General features: G+C 39.1%; 1 protein-coding gene across 1 annotated transcript in view; it reads left to right on the top strand.

Annotated features, from left to right (window-relative positions):
• LOC117811119 (pro-neuregulin-3, membrane-bound isoform) overlaps positions 1-15748 on the top strand; it is a 439329-nt gene that overhangs the window by 411944 nt on the left and 11637 nt on the right. The window contains exons 7-8 of the mRNA XM_034681194.1: positions 2348-2474; positions 14261-14376. Coding sequence (XP_034537085.1) covers positions 2348-2474; positions 14261-14376 — 243 coding nt within the window. The remainder of the gene's footprint in view (positions 1-2347; positions 2475-14260; positions 14377-15748) is intronic.

Below are 15748 nucleotides of genomic sequence, written 5' to 3'. Positions count from 1 at the left end.
CCTTGGGGTCCAAATAAACAATAAACTGGACTGGTCCACCAACACTGATGCCATCTACAGGAAGGGACAGAGCAGACTGTTCTTCCTGAGGAGACTCAGGTCCTTCAGTGTCTGCAGCAGGCTTCTGAAGACCTTCTATCAGTCTGTGGTGGCCAGTGCTCTCTTCTTTGCTGTGGCGTGCTGGGGTGGAGGTATCAAGACGAGTGAGGCCAGCAAGCTCAACAAGCTGGTAAAGAAGGCCCGCTCTGTGGTTGGCCTAGAACTGGACAGTCTGGAGTCAGTGGCTGAGAGGAGGTTGATGGACAAACTGCGAGCCATCCTGGACAACCCCTCTCACCCTCTCCATGATGAGCTGTGGCTGATGGGGAGCTCGTTCAGTCAGCGCATCATTCCACCACGGTGCAAGACTGAACGCTTCAGGCGCTCCTTTGTGCCCACTGCCATCAGACTGCACCATGCTGACCACTGACTATTTTTTATTTTATTTTATGTTATTTTGTTTTATTTTTATTTTGTACTTATTTTGTACTTATTGAAACTTCTTTACGTGATTGTACTTATGTCTGAGTTGCTGTAACAACTGAATTTCCCCCCCCCGGGGGATCAATAAAGTAATATCTTATCTTATCTTATCTTAGATAGCACAAAGCTGCAGTTTAAGAAGAACATTAGAGAAATGAAGAGACTAGACTCAAAATGTTTAACAGGTACTTTACTATAGAGTGGAGGTATATTATAAAAACAGTTGAGTTCAGAGCGTTTCATTATTGCTTCGACTGGAGAGATTGGAGAGTGAGATAGAAAGCACTGCAGGTCAATCGCTCTTTCTTCTTCTTCTCTGTCCTCAAGGGCATGAGACTGGTGGAACACAATTTTCCTCAGCCATTGACTCATTTTTCAAAAGTATGTTAGTGGATAATTCTAAAAAACTGGAGAAAACCCTGTAGATACTTCCCAGTGTCCCTTTTAAACATTACAAATGATATTATAGATGTGTCAGAGTAAAGTTGGACAGAACCAAAGATATTGTGCTGTACTCAATTGGGTTTGTTGTAGTTTGTTTTTTATCATAAAAAGTAAAGATTTGAGTCTGTGGTGTATATTGTATAGCTAGTCCTCTATCTAATATACCATTCAGTAAATACTGTAAGCTAAACTTTTTAGATCAAAAGAAACTAAACTGGAATCACTACAGGACATAACTAGCTTTTGGCACCAGTATCCTTGAAATCCTAGATATGGCTGCTGCATGTTGAATCTGTTAAGTGTGGAAATGTATTTGGCATCCAAGAGATGACTTCATCCCATTGTGATTGAGATAAGAGGCTAAAAGAACAGAACTCCTGAAGAATTGACTGGTCTGTTTAGTGACTCTGTGCCTCATACTTTACCACTTTGGATAATTTCTGGATTCCCTCCTTTGTCTTAGCTCAAGCTTTGTTAAGTCAGGTGAAGTCATAATGATGAAGGTAATCTGTGGTGACAGTCTGGGTCAGTGAAAGGGTGATACAAACTCAAGAGTCGGACCAAACACAGGTTCCTGTGAAACCAAAAGCTTTTGACAATAACACATTTTAACCAAAACCATAATCTTGTTCTCAGCTTGCAAGGTATCAGAGTTAGTGTCCTAACGTGGTCCCCATGTTTAATATTATATGTTCCAAACTTACTGTATAATATTGAAATAATTCTCCGAAACCTTAAGAATGACTGTCTAACTAAATGTATTTATATTAGCGTATTTATTGTTGATAACCTGACATAGGGCAGTAATAATGGTCGACTTGACCAGACCCCAAGTAAGCTGCTGGGCCTTTTCACATGTTTGTTTTCAATGGTTGCTTTATGTGGACTCAAATTAATCTTTTTTTCAAAATGAAACCACACTAGGTAGTATAACTGTCTTTTGTACTGTAAATCATTATTGCAAAGTCACTGAGACTGTCCTAAGACTCTTGATTTGAATTATAGAGGACATAGTTATTGATTTATTGCAGTTGGGGCTTGGTGGGAATGTGGATTGCAGCGCAAACAGATAACACTAAGCAACTAAAAAACAGTTTATTTACATGTAATTGAAGAGTTAATCATGTGAGGCTGAACAACAAAAGGCACAGCCTCTTTAGTATGTAAAACATATGTAGGAGAGATAAAGGATGACGGTGTACTTGAGCAGACAAATGCTGAGTCGTCATCCTTTTTTACAGTTTAAAAATAAAAAAACAGCTTTCTAAAGATGATTAAATATCCATACATTCATACGGTGGTCCTAGCTTTGCTGAAATAACGTCTGCTTTTGCATCATCCCTTTCTCTCTCTCTTTCTCTCTCTCTCTCTCTTTCTATAGGAGGCGCAGAGAAAAGCTCCAGGCGCACTTGAAGGAAAGTCGCACTTTGAAAAACTACACCACTAATTCCCATAATGCCTTGGATGGCAAGATGAGGGCTCCTAACACCAACCTGCAAATGCATGAGGTAATTACTGCTACTTCCTTTTGACTATCTTTTTTTTAAGTGCTGCTGTCTGCTGCTGAATTACAACTATGTATACATGAACAAAGCATTCAGCTGGACAACAGAATTCACGTTTGTGATTCAGAGTGCTTTCATTTCATTTATTTCAAGATGCTGTATATTACTTTATTTTGAATTTATTCTTTTTAATTTTTGTGATCAAAGTACTTCTGTAAGGTCTAACATACGTCTTTATTATGACAGAAAATGGGAGACAAGTTTGGGGTTTGTGTACAAAACATGTTTCTTTATTTATTTTTGCTAACCTGAAAATAAATTATAAGTAGAAGTTTTATTGACAACAGAATGTGGTTGCACAGACTGGAAAAGAATCAGCTATAAAGAGTGGGACTTACTAAGACATTTTCATTCTAATGCACTTATCATTTGCAGTAACTGAAAATCTATTGGTTCTTGTATTGGCTGTTTAGGGGAACATCCAGTCAGATTTGTTGACATGGTAGGAGTGCCCCTATATAGATAATGACAGTTCAGGCCTGCACTACAGATTACCTCTGTGTATTGGCATGTATCATAGATTTCATCATCCTGCAGTTTTTAGCTTCACATGAATCAGTGTGAGTCCCCACCTCCACCTGGCCACTTGAATCAGACTCACAGGTCTTTGAGTTAGCAATCCTTCAGCGGTTTGGGAGCACTGTACAGGCTAGCGATGTCATTCATCATCCCCTCTGCACTCTTTGTCATCACAACTCTCCCAGATGTGCATTTGGAGTAGCTGGCAAGGAAAAAATTACCTTAATTTGAATGTCAGTCAATATCACATCTCCCATCGCCTCAGGGGAGAGTGTGTGTATGTATGTGTGTAATCTGCTCCAATGGGCACAAATTAGCTTTAACCATTTTTGCATGTTTACATTATAAGTTACCGATCTAATCTGCACAGTTTTGACACTAAGCTTTATTGGATAAATTGTGTTTTTCCTCTGAGGGCATGATTTGAATTTACAATGAAGCACAGCACATGTGCTTTTTTCTTTAACCTGGGGGGCTCTCTTTACATAAACACATTAATATAAACTAGATGGATACACCGACGGGTGGGAGACGCACAGAAATTTTTATGTATGATCCAGTTTGCAAGAAGTAGAGATAATTACATTTCACATTAGCAATGCAGAGTCCCCTGCTAACAGTGATGTAGATACCTACAACCATAATGGCTAACCCTTATACTATCTGTACAAAAAACATGGTGTATTGACTGCACTGAATGTGTGGAGAGCCAGTCTTCAGAAGTAAACATGGTTTACGTCACTGTGTATGTTCTTGAGTTGAATTATGTTACTTCTTATGTTTGCACTGAAGTTCTGCAGACTTTTGCATTTAAATTTGTCAGTCAAACCTTCACAAATTTATCCTTTCTGGATATTATTTCTTACATTTCTTACTGCTCTTTTAAGTCATTTTCTCTGCTTTCAGCCAGTAACTTCAATCAAACTTTTAATGGGTCACTGCACTTTATCAGTTCACTACAGCTTTCACAGATCTCTTTTTCCACATGTTCTAGGTTCAGGTTTTATTCTCTTTTCAAACCTTTGAGACTTTATAACAGATGTGGATTTGGTTGGCTGTTGAGGGTTGAGTTAAACACTCTGAACATAAAGTATAGGAACTGTTCATGCAGACCACCATTAACTGCTATATAACACACAGTAGTTATGCTCTTGATTTATGACTTTATTTGATTTAAGTTCACATTTGTAGTTCAAGGCTTAGCACTTAACTTAATCACTTCTTCTTAATTTGAGACATCACTTACATGTACGACTCTGCTAACCTGTTGACTTAGTTTATTCTTTTTACTATACATTTTTTTAAAGTTCATGTGTCATTATCTCTTCACCATCAAACCAACTGTATAAGATCTTACAGCCAGCTGGTGATGTCTCGCTGATGAGACATGTCTTCAGTAGCTCCTCAGTCATGTGAGTCTCTTGCCATGTTAGCATCACAGCACAGTAGCTTTGTTGTTAGCTCTGCTGCTTCACAGCCAAAAGGCTCAACCTTCTTATCAGCATGATGCCAGACTTCTGACTCATCTTTTTACATCTTGTCAAGCAACTACTTCAATCATTCTCCACATCACACTGTATCCCTGAAAAAAACATTTTCTTACATCTGTTTGATGAGTCATTTTAAGAAGACCTACTACAATAAAGCAAGCCATACTTTTTGTTCACAGTTACAGCATTAGCGCTGTGCCCTGGTGACAACAAAATATGGCATTTTCCATGAATAAGGAAGAAAGAGAAAAACAAATGATGTTATGGATGTAGAATGAAATAGCACTTCAAGCTAGAATGTGAGGTGTCAGCCTGCTAGCTTATAAGCTAGCAATCAAATAGAACAAAAACTTAACACAAATCTTTCTAAAAGACATTTCCACCTCCTCTGCTCCTGTTTAGTAGGTGTTTAAAACAATAGTTTGCCTTTGTAGAGCACTTTAACTCTGATAGAGGAGGGTTGCATTAAAGTGAGGAAGTACAGCTAATTACCTGCATTAGTTTCCTTGATGTCCACATTCTCTCCAAAGTTATCTTTGTTTGAGCAATGTGCTGTATATTCTAAAGTTAAGTAACTGAGGACATCAATGATATGGATTAGTTCTGGTGTTTCAGTTTAAAGGTGACATATCATGCAAAATTGACTTTTTAATGGTTCTTCACCTGAAATATGTGTCCCTGGCATGTCTACAAACCCCCCGAGAATGAAAAAAATCCATTCTGCCCCTGTTTTGATTTCTACACCTTTCTGTAAATGTGTGTGAAACGAGCCGTTTCAGACTTCCGTGTTTTTGTTACGTAACAACAATATCCGGTCTGTCACAAGGTTATTATAGTTAACGAAAACTAACGAAATAACGAAAACGAGAGGTGAAAAAACATTTTCGTTAACTGAAATAAAAATAAAAACGAGGCTTCACAAAAAAAACGAAAACTAACTGAAACTGTATTGTGAGTTTACAAAACTAACTAAAATAAACTAAAATGATAGAGAAAATGTCTTTAGTTTTCGTCTTAAACTCAGCATTTTGAGTGGATATGTAATAAAGTCAGAGACTGATCGGGTGGACGTCTCTGCTCTGCTCTCTGCTCTCTGCATCTGCGCGGGAGCGCGCCGAACGGAGCCTGCAGCTGACAGGCGCGCGCACTCACAGCGAGGCAGAACTGCAGGGGGATTAAATCGAGACGAACTCTCTCGCTCCGACTACCTGCCCTGTTTATAACCGTTCCTGTGTGAATGCCCAACAAGTAAGTATAATGAGACGGAGAACTGACTTTTCCTGTCCATAAGCATTCACGTGTGTTAAAACTCCCGAGAGAGAAAATAGACGCCATGAGCGCATGCGTCATCTCATATTATTAATCACCCATATGATCCTGTTGATTATTGATTATTAGTATACTTGTAGTGGTAGCATCTGAATCATTATCTCTGTATCAATGATTATTGTTTATTGCTTATTTTATTGTTAAAGATGTATCAGTGAGTCACCATATTATTTAACACTATAGAGGGTCAGTAATGCTAGCCTAAGTGTCCATATTGTGACCATCACCCTTATGTTTGTGTATTTATTTGATGTGTTTCCGACCACACTCATACCTATTCCTCTGTGGCCTCATTGGGTCTGCTGAACTGTTGTGCTGTACAAGGAGAATATTCACTAAACGGTTAAAGCTCCCTCCTGCCTCCTGTCCAGTGTGTTCTGACCGACACCCCAGGGAGAGTACTATCCTACAGAGTATCCACCAGTATTCCCTATTTTTTAGGATATGAATTTTTTGTTTGTTTTCTGCCAGTTTCACTTCATTTGGCTCATTCGCACAAGCAGGCACACGTCCACACTTTGCCTGCAGAGCGTTAATGGCAGCGAAAGTCAGGAGAAAGCGGCAGAGCCCCATTTGGGATTACTTTGAATATGACTGTCTCTGATAGGAGTAAGTGCCTTGCAATGGAAGGTGATAAAATATGTTGAAAATATGTTTCTCAAGGGGGAAAATCCCACTAATCTTAAAGTCCATTTGAAAAGCTCACACAAGAGGGCTAACCTAGCATACCTTGTCAAGGCAAGAGAGAGCGGCCAGGCCCCTTACCCTGAAACAGAAGCTAACCCCCGGCCAGGCACACAGGCAAAAAAGACTAAAACTAATACTGAAACTAATAAAAACTAAACTAAAACTAAGCATTTTCAAAAAATAGAAACTAAACTAAACTAGCAAACCCGCTTCAAAAACTAATTAAAACTAAACTGAAATTGAAAACAAAAAGTCAAAACGAAATAAAAATAAAAACTAATGAAAAATGCAAAACTATAATAACCTTGGTCTGTCACGGAGTCAGAGCTCGGAGCTTGTTCAGTCCATAGACTGTATAAAATAATACTGAATCCCTCCCCCGTTTTTCATTCCCTGCACAAATGTGTGCTAACAAGGAGCTTAGGAGGGAGGCATGCTAGTTGTAGGCTGTCTTGATAAACACAAAGGTCGGTTTTACTCCCCACGTCTGCAGATTTGAAGATATAGTGGATGATTTTTATTTGTCATGGATAAGTGCTAGCGCTAATTAGCATAGCCACATAGCTGTAGCTGTAGCTGTAGCTGTAGCTGTAGCTGTAGCTGTAGCTGTAGCTGTAGCTGTAGCTGTGTACCAAGACACACGTCGACATACTGACAAATAAAACAACAAGAAACACTAAATCTGTGACCAATCCTTCATAAAAGGTCCTGCTGCCTTTCTGGCAGAGGTCGGTTTTACTCCCCACGTCTGCAGATTTGAAGATCTAGTGGATGATTTTTATTTATCATGGATAAGTGCTAGCGCTAGTTAGCATAGCCACATAGCTACATGTTCGTAGCTGTGTACCAAGACACACGTCGACATACTGATAAATAAAACAACAAGAAACACTAAATCTATGACCAATCGTTCAGAAAGGTCCTGCTACAGGCGCCTCTCCGTCAGGATCAGATTCAGAGGGTTGAAGTAACGCGATCTCTGAGCAGCCGTGTATATTCAGCCAACATGTAAACATTAGATCAACGTGCTGGAGAGCCGAGGCACATCCACTTCCGGAGGGGGCGTGGTCAGAGGGAAAACAGAGTGTTCTGATGAGGAATGAAGAAGAGGACTTTTCAGGCAGACCAAAATCTGATTTCTAAGTGGTTTTTTGAGCATAAACTTTAAAGACATGTTTTGGGGACCTCTTAGACCAATATATATTGATGAAAAAAGCGTGATATGTCCCCTTTAAATGAATTTATTTTTAAGATGTAAGATTCCACACTGTACATAGTGATGGTTATGTAAGTGTAACTGAGCATAAAAAGTATAATTTCCTTTCCTAGGTAGATAAATACTGGATTTTTTTTAGAATATAATAATATACAGCTTTATGAACTACAATAGAATCACATTATACTAACTGGAAATGATTCAAAAAAAGTCCTCTGGCTCTTGTTTTGCTAAATCCTCAAACAGCTCTGACCCATGTCTCAGTGATTTTTGTTTATTGTCTCTACAGAATGCATTGTTGAGGAAAAGGCTGACCTTTAGTGTATAAAATTTGCTTTTAAATCTTCTTCTATTTATCTAATTTCTACAAGAGCCTTTCAGGGACTAACATGCAAATGAGATGTATTTGTTTATTTTTCGCCTCCACACCCTGGATTACATTGATTTCTGTCTGCGGGCAATCAATTACCAAAATATCTGAACACAGCAACAAGCACAAGGTCAGTGGTTCGGAGCATGCACTCACACAACAGATGTTGTTCTGAATTTCTTTCAGTCTGAGTAAAATTTCTGTTGTCTTCTCCATTGTTAAATCTCTATCCTGTTTAAACTTTAGTATAAGCTTTTTGCAGCATTACAGCATGTGTATGCACAGAATCACCCCAAATAACCAGACAGGTCATGCAGATGGCAGCAGAAGCAGCCGTTATTGGAAATGAGCACTTCTGATTAGCACCACAGGGCCTTTTTGGGAAGTTTTTGATTAAACAGAGAATAAAGGAGGAGCCCTGATTGAACCCGCTCAATAAGTTTCACTACCCTTTTGTGTTTTCCTCAGGTTTTCCAAAGAGTCTGTCGATCAGTTCCCTATAATTGAAACAGCTCTGTCTCTATCTGAAACAAGATGATCCTGAGCCTGCTCTACCAGGCTTAGGTCTGAGAGTACAGTTTGAGTGTGACTGTAGCTGTTTGTGTGTGTTTATAATGCTGTAAAGCTGTTATTGATGTCAGTATCCTGCACAAATCATAAGAATAATCTCCTGTTTCCCTCTGGATAGTCTGTCAGTGTTAAAAAACCTTAGTGCCAGAGGCACATGGTATCAGCTAGCCCCTTTCTCTATCTGGAAATTAAAACATCCATTACAGCACACACATACACACACCTATCCATTAATTCATGCTATTACATGCTCCCTTTGCCTCCCAATGTCCAGACTCAGCGTGAAGTCCCTGTCAAAGCAATGATTACTTCTGCCTGTTATAACTGCGTGTGTTTATGAAGCTGGAGAGCAGAGTTTCTTTGCCTGCAGCTGTGTGAGAAAACATTACATCTGTATTGATGACCTCCATAAACAGTCAGTATTGTCGTATGACACATTCACACAGTCTCTGTTTTTGTCCTTGAGCTGTCTCCAAAGCCTAATTCTATTGTCTAACTCAAACAAAATGGACACTGAACCACACGGCGGCAGGGCAAACAGATTGAAGGCACTTCTCCCACTCTTTAATAGTTTATAACAGATAAATCAGTTTAACACAGGACTTTCTCTGCTTTCTTTCTTGAAGCAAAGCACTGGTAAGACAGAGCACTTTTAGATTCAGTCAGTTAAGACTTAAAGGGGCAATTATTCTGTCACCTTTTGGTGACTTGGTTTAATTAATGGTACAAGTGAATATTAACAGATCTCTCTCTGTTTGAATAACCCACCATTATCCTGCTGCTAAAATCTTCACTTTGAGTTTGTATCACAGCCTGACAAAGAAACAAACGTTCACTGAAAGCTTCTGTATCAATAAGCAGCTTGAATGCTTTGAGCCATTTGAGCTGTTAGATTTCACACTGAGATACAATAAGGTGGAGTTTCACTGAACTTGCCACTCTCTTAAATACAGTGTGTTTTCAGTGGAATGTCTATCTGAATATTTATTTCAATATCACACAGTTAACTGTAGTTTCTAGTGCCACTCAAAATAAAGGGAGGTCTCACTAGAGACACGTTTTTAATAATACATAGATGCTGCAAAGGACAAAAAGAATGAAAACGTAGATGTCTATGGTTCATTTCAAACCTGGCTAGCATCTTTAGGTTAATTATTAAACTTTGAATTATTGCCTTTTAACTTGAGTGGGACTCCTTGAGTTTCCTGACATTTTTTTCATGATTGGTGACCCCCAAAATAAAGGTGCCAAAGACTCGCAACCTCCACTGACCCTCAAAGGGATTCATTGTTGTGCTATTAATTGAACCTGCTGCTACTGATACTTTCGTTAATCAACTGTTAAGTAACCCTAACCCTAATCTCAGAAATCATCTGGCAACAACGAAAAGCAGAAAACTAATGAAACACTTTTATTAACAATGTTTTATTTCAAATGTAACTACTATTTTGGCGATATTACAATAATGGGTCAAATATGCCATTTTAAATTACTGAAAGAAAAACCATTCTTGAAGATATCTTGCGACCCCCCCCCCCCCCCCCATCAGTGTTACGCAACCCCCCAGGGGCTCCTGATCCATACTTTGGGAACCCCATTTTAGAGGACACGTTGTAAACTCTTGTTTTGCAGCAAAAAATTAACAGGTGCGTCTTCCATCTGTGACTTCCTTCTAACTTTATGCTTCGTGGCTGCGTCTGCTGTGCTTCCTTCTTCAGTCAGCTTGCTTTCTTGATTGGCTATCGTTTCATTTCACAATACACGGTGTGTGCTGAGCTGTCCTCTAGGTTCCCCCCACACAACAGGATATCACAGTGTAAATAATAAACATGTTTTATATTTATGGTTTAAATCATTACAGCCTTGATCTTCCTCTGAACAGATTGGAGGAAGTATAATTACTTTTAACATACCTCACACCACAGGAAAATCTGGCATGAAAATCCTTAGAACCATCAAAAAAATGAGATGTCGTAGTCATTCATGGATAAATTATCTCGGCTTGCATAGTTAGTCTTTATCAATTAGCTGTAATCTAGTTTTGTTTAATATGTAGATGTTCTAGTTCACTTCAAAATATATGTTGGTATTTAGGTGAAAGTTTGCTGAGTGATGTGTATTTGAAACTACGTGTCAGCACTTTGGAAGTGTTACATTCAGTCCAACTGACGTGAAACTGATGTTAAACTGACCCACGTAGCAAAAAAATAAAATTCAGCAGCACTCATAAAAATAACTCAGGCCTCTTAAATTTCTTGATATTATGAGCTGGATAAAGATTTGAGTAAAGTGCAAATAGCTCTTTCTAAAGAGTTTTCCTCGATGTAGAGACTATCAAATATTGCAGGTCATGAATGCAGCCCATGTCCCAGAAATACCTTCAATGAATTCATGACATCAAAAACTGCTAGTTTAAATATTTCTATGCAGCACCCTGACAAGTCAGCCGAACATCACTGTTTCAGGGTAAAGTTGAATGAGATAGCATGCAGTTTTGTACAAGATAAACAAGGCCTGGTCTTTCAAATGGTAAAAGTGAAACTCAGTTTAAAAGTATAACATGTCAAATATTTCAAGTAATGAATCATGGGCACTCATAACCAACCTGCTTTAAAATCATCTGTATTTTTGCTTCCACACTTGTAATCCACACTGTTCAAGTTCCAACAGGAAGATCGTCATGGTTTCATAAGTAAAAATCAGCCTTCAAACGTCTGAATGGTCACATAACTGTGGCAGCTTGTGTGACTCTAATGAGGCTGGTGTCCTGCAGAGGGCCCTCTGAAAGGGATTGCATCAGTGACAACCTTGTTAGTCAGACATCAAACTCAGAACTGTGAATAATGACAAAAAAGTTATTTCATTGGAGCAAGGAATTGCAGAGAAACAAGTCTGTCTTACCTTGTGTTACAAAAAGTCTAGACGATAGTGAGACAATGCTGAGGAGTGGAAACTGTCTGTTCAATGCTAACTACAGACAGGTTTGCATAACAGATAAGAAATCAAACCAGCATCAGCCTCCTCACATCTCTAAAGCTTTCAAAGTTTAAAGCCTGGAACTCTTTATTGTGCTGTCCTGTGTTCTTCTGCAGATTTTGCTGCTGTGTAAGTGAGTGAGTCTGCCTCGTCAACTGTATTGTGAAGTGCAGAACAAAGGACTGTTTTGTTTCATTGCGTATTAGTCTCTCCAGAGATGGGGGACGTGCAGGAAGAGAGTCAAAAAGAGGGGAACCTGGGACTTACAGAGTACGCTGATAGTGCTGATGTAGATCTCCTTTCATGATTTCACCAGGAAAAGAGAGGGGAGGAGAAGAAAGAGGTTTAAAATAACTGATAGAAGTAAAGAGAAATGTATACGATGTGGTTCTATAAAAGAAAATGTGTTTCTTAACAAAATGATGGAAGTGATAAATCTGAGAAGAAATCGTCACGGTGACTGACAGCAGGGGAATAAAATATCTTGAACCAAAAAAAACTAAATATTACAAGTCCTATGGAAGCATTAAATTCTGTCTCTGATCATGTCTAAATTCTCCTCTTTATTCTAACAGTTGTTGATGTTCCACTGTACAAAGAAGCACTGAGAGCTTAATTGCATTGATTTAGGCATTAACTTCCCAGCTGTGTTGAATCCAGGCTTTCAAAGGCCTAATCAATGATTCATTTCATGGCATTTTTGCCTTGTTTGATGTATATGGGACGTAGACTGTTGGAGATGGAAAAACAGAGCTGATTTAATATGCAAATAATGTGTAAGTGTCTAATTATTGCAATGAAGGCTGTCATTAAAAATTCCACTAAAAGATACTGTATATAATCTAAGGCTTTGAAATACACATATTCCTAATTTCTTGGGAAAACTAAGTGGCTGATTTGTTGAAAAGTCATCAAACGATCAATCAATCTTTATTTGTATAGCACTAAATCACATAAACGTTATCTCAAGACGCTTTTACAAACATAGCAGGTCTAGACCATACTCTATGTTAAATTATTAATAAAGACCCCAACATCAAGACAGGACAAGACTCAGTCTTATTTCATCTTAATCCACCGTGAGCATTGCACCTCAGAGTATTTAGCCAGCTTGCAGCGGTGAGGAAAAACTTCCTTTAGCAGACAGAAACCTCGAGCAGAACCAGACTCATGTTAGGCAGACATCTGCCTCAACCAAGTTGGGGTTGGAAAGAGGGATAGAGGAGATTGGGAGAGAGAGAGATGACAGTGTGGGATATGATTTTTTTTCAACAGAATTTTTTAGGTGTCTAAATTATGTTCTACATTTAGTTGGAGACTAACCTTTCACTAATGAAAACAATGTTTAAGGGATTTTGCCCAGGCTTTGCTGCCATCATTTTTATTTTGTCATGGCAACTTGCAATCAAGACAAAAAAAATTGGTCCCCATCCCTTTTAGTTTGTATTCCCTCATTTCAAAGCAATGGTGACATGTGTACTCTTACAGTGTATATTTATGATCTTGGTGGATGCATTGCCAATTTAAGCGAAGTATAGCTAGTGTACATAGTATTACGGACCACAGTCTGTCATAACAGTCTTTTATGGCAAATCCACCCAATCAAAATGTGCTGCTAAAAGCACTTTATTTTTGACACACATTTCAATTATTTTCCTCCTGCAAAAATGAATCTCTCATCCCAAGATCTCAGCTTCAACTAAAAAAAAACTGAATGGATTAAACTTCTTAAGATTTGTCTCTTCAGTTATTCTGCCCCACAATGTCGTAAGACAACAGAGAACAACACCTGGAGTTTGTCACTATGGAAATTCCAAACTTTATTTCCTTATCCCAGTTTTACCTCATAATAACATCTGTAATGGGTGATCAGACAACCTGCGGTACAGGTATAAACACATCTCAGTGCATCCTGATGATGGACTGAGATTCTCTCACTCAGGCTAGAGGTTGTCTGGGATGGGATGGTCTGGCGGTATATTGCACTCATGTGTCCTGGGCAACACTATGGCCAGAATCCCCTTATGAATGAACTGTACATAATTATTGACTGTTTCCTTTTACCAACAGCATTGTAAATACATCAGCAGGGCAGAACTCTTCCAGGTATAGGGCTTTAGGGAAGTTGGCATTCTTCATTGTTGTGAGATGATTTATGTCACAACAGGAAGACTTAATGCTTTCCATTGTATCAAACTGTCAGCAGCCTCCTTCTATTGTCCTCACAGTGCATTCAACCTCAGTCCCAGAAATGGTGATGTTGCAGATGGAAAAAGGCAGAAATAAATGTAACTTGACTACTTTTAGACTCTGACAGTAGGCTCCAAGAATCAAGGCTGCAGACATTTCCCAACCCAGGAATTAGTGTGTGAGAAAGAGCTGGAGGAGGTTTACCAAGAGATCTAAGAAAACTCAATATATGGCTGGTTTAAGAAGGGGGAGAATTGTAAATCTGGTGTAAAAAATACCTGTCTGTAACATCATCTGTTGAAATCTCTTAACAGGGACTGTCTATAGCATGTTAAGTGCTAATAAACTCACAGTTCTTTTGTTACCCTTCTTGTTTCTCCAGTATTGCAAACGGCCATCCCAGCCTCGCCCGGGTAATGTTTGCGAGTCCAGGTTTGCACACTGCAACATATCCACTACGCTGCCCAACAGCTCTCGAGGCACAGCAAAACATCACAGGTATGATATCTAACTGCACACACAGACACATAGGAGCGTATAGTTACAGTACAGATGTAGCAGTTCTCTCTGTTTGCTGCAGGGAGCAGCAGTAATGCAAATTACAGCAACAATAGGAAACTTCAGTGTCCTTTCCTTTAATCAGCAAGGACGCAGTGAGGAGAGAAATTGAATTATCCGCATTACAGTGCAGCCAAAGCTAATTGCTGATTCACTGAAGAATGATAGTAATTATAATTAAGGCTACAAACATGTTAATAAGTGTATCTAGAACAGTCATGAACACAGAAGATGCGACAGAGATAAAATGGGAAGCACATGTGCAGGGATTTATGAGGCAGGGCAAACGTGGAAATCCCAGTAAGCTTTTCTCACACTGCTCAGTGGTATGTTGGAGCTGGTTGTGCTCTGGCATAGTTATTACACACACCAACACACACTTCAGTGCCTACTTTTGACAGAGTATAAATTTACATCTTTACCAGAGCTGGATTTTCTTTCACAAAACACACAAATACACACAAAGAGAAACGAGCTCCTGCAGATCAGGTTTATAGGATTCTTCTTTATAAAAACATGTTTAAAGACAAATATTCAACATCTGCCCCAATTTTTGTGTTTCTATTTGTGTGAGGAAAAGACGCCGGGATTTTAGGTTTAACAAAAAGTAAAACCTCCTTTTTCCAAATCTCACTGCAGCAGGGGGGGAAAATAAAGTGCACACAAACCTCCTTCCTGTGACCTTGCTCTTTTTCATCACTGTTCAGTTGTAGGTATTCACACCTGAGAGCTCAGTGCGCCCATGGTTTTTCTACCTCTAACCGCTAAGCAACTCCAACCAGAGCAGCTGGGGGTTAATCACCATTTTTCAAGGGGATCCAGGCACTAGTTGAGAAGAGATTTTCCCAGACAAGCTGGAAATTCAATCAGACAACCTTCAAACCACAAAGTCTCCTCTTCTGGCAAAACTCCTGCATTACTTTCCTTTCTTCTTTTCTTTCTATTTCCTGCTCCGTCTGCTGAGTTGATCACAGGGATACTCGGCTGGCAGTCGGTTGCCTTTACCACAAATGACATTCTTAGCGGGCAATCACAGTTTATTTGGTTGCAATCGCCTTAGCTTAGGCAGTGACTTGGACTCTATTGTCAGGTTAGCAGTGTGTGTTGGGATTTCACAGTCGAGAATAGCCAGAAGGAAACTGCCCATGGCTAAGTCTGTGTTTTCAGAAACTTCTCATTTAAAGCTCTTCGAAATAAAACATTATTAAGAGCCCGGCTGTCTGCAGATCTCCCTATAAATATGCCGAAAAAGCTGAATTTTAGAAGCAAATCTAAACCACAGAGTGAAACATAAATGAGGGCTCAGAGAGGA

The sequence above is a fragment of the Notolabrus celidotus genome, chromosome 4, assembly GCF_009762535.1.
Source record: "Notolabrus celidotus isolate fNotCel1 chromosome 4, fNotCel1.pri, whole genome shotgun sequence".
NCBI classification, from domain to species: domain Eukaryota; kingdom Metazoa; phylum Chordata; class Actinopteri; order Labriformes; family Labridae; genus Notolabrus; species Notolabrus celidotus.
The sequence above is the reverse complement of the archived record's forward strand: the minus strand, read 5'-3'. Positions and strand labels throughout refer to the sequence as shown.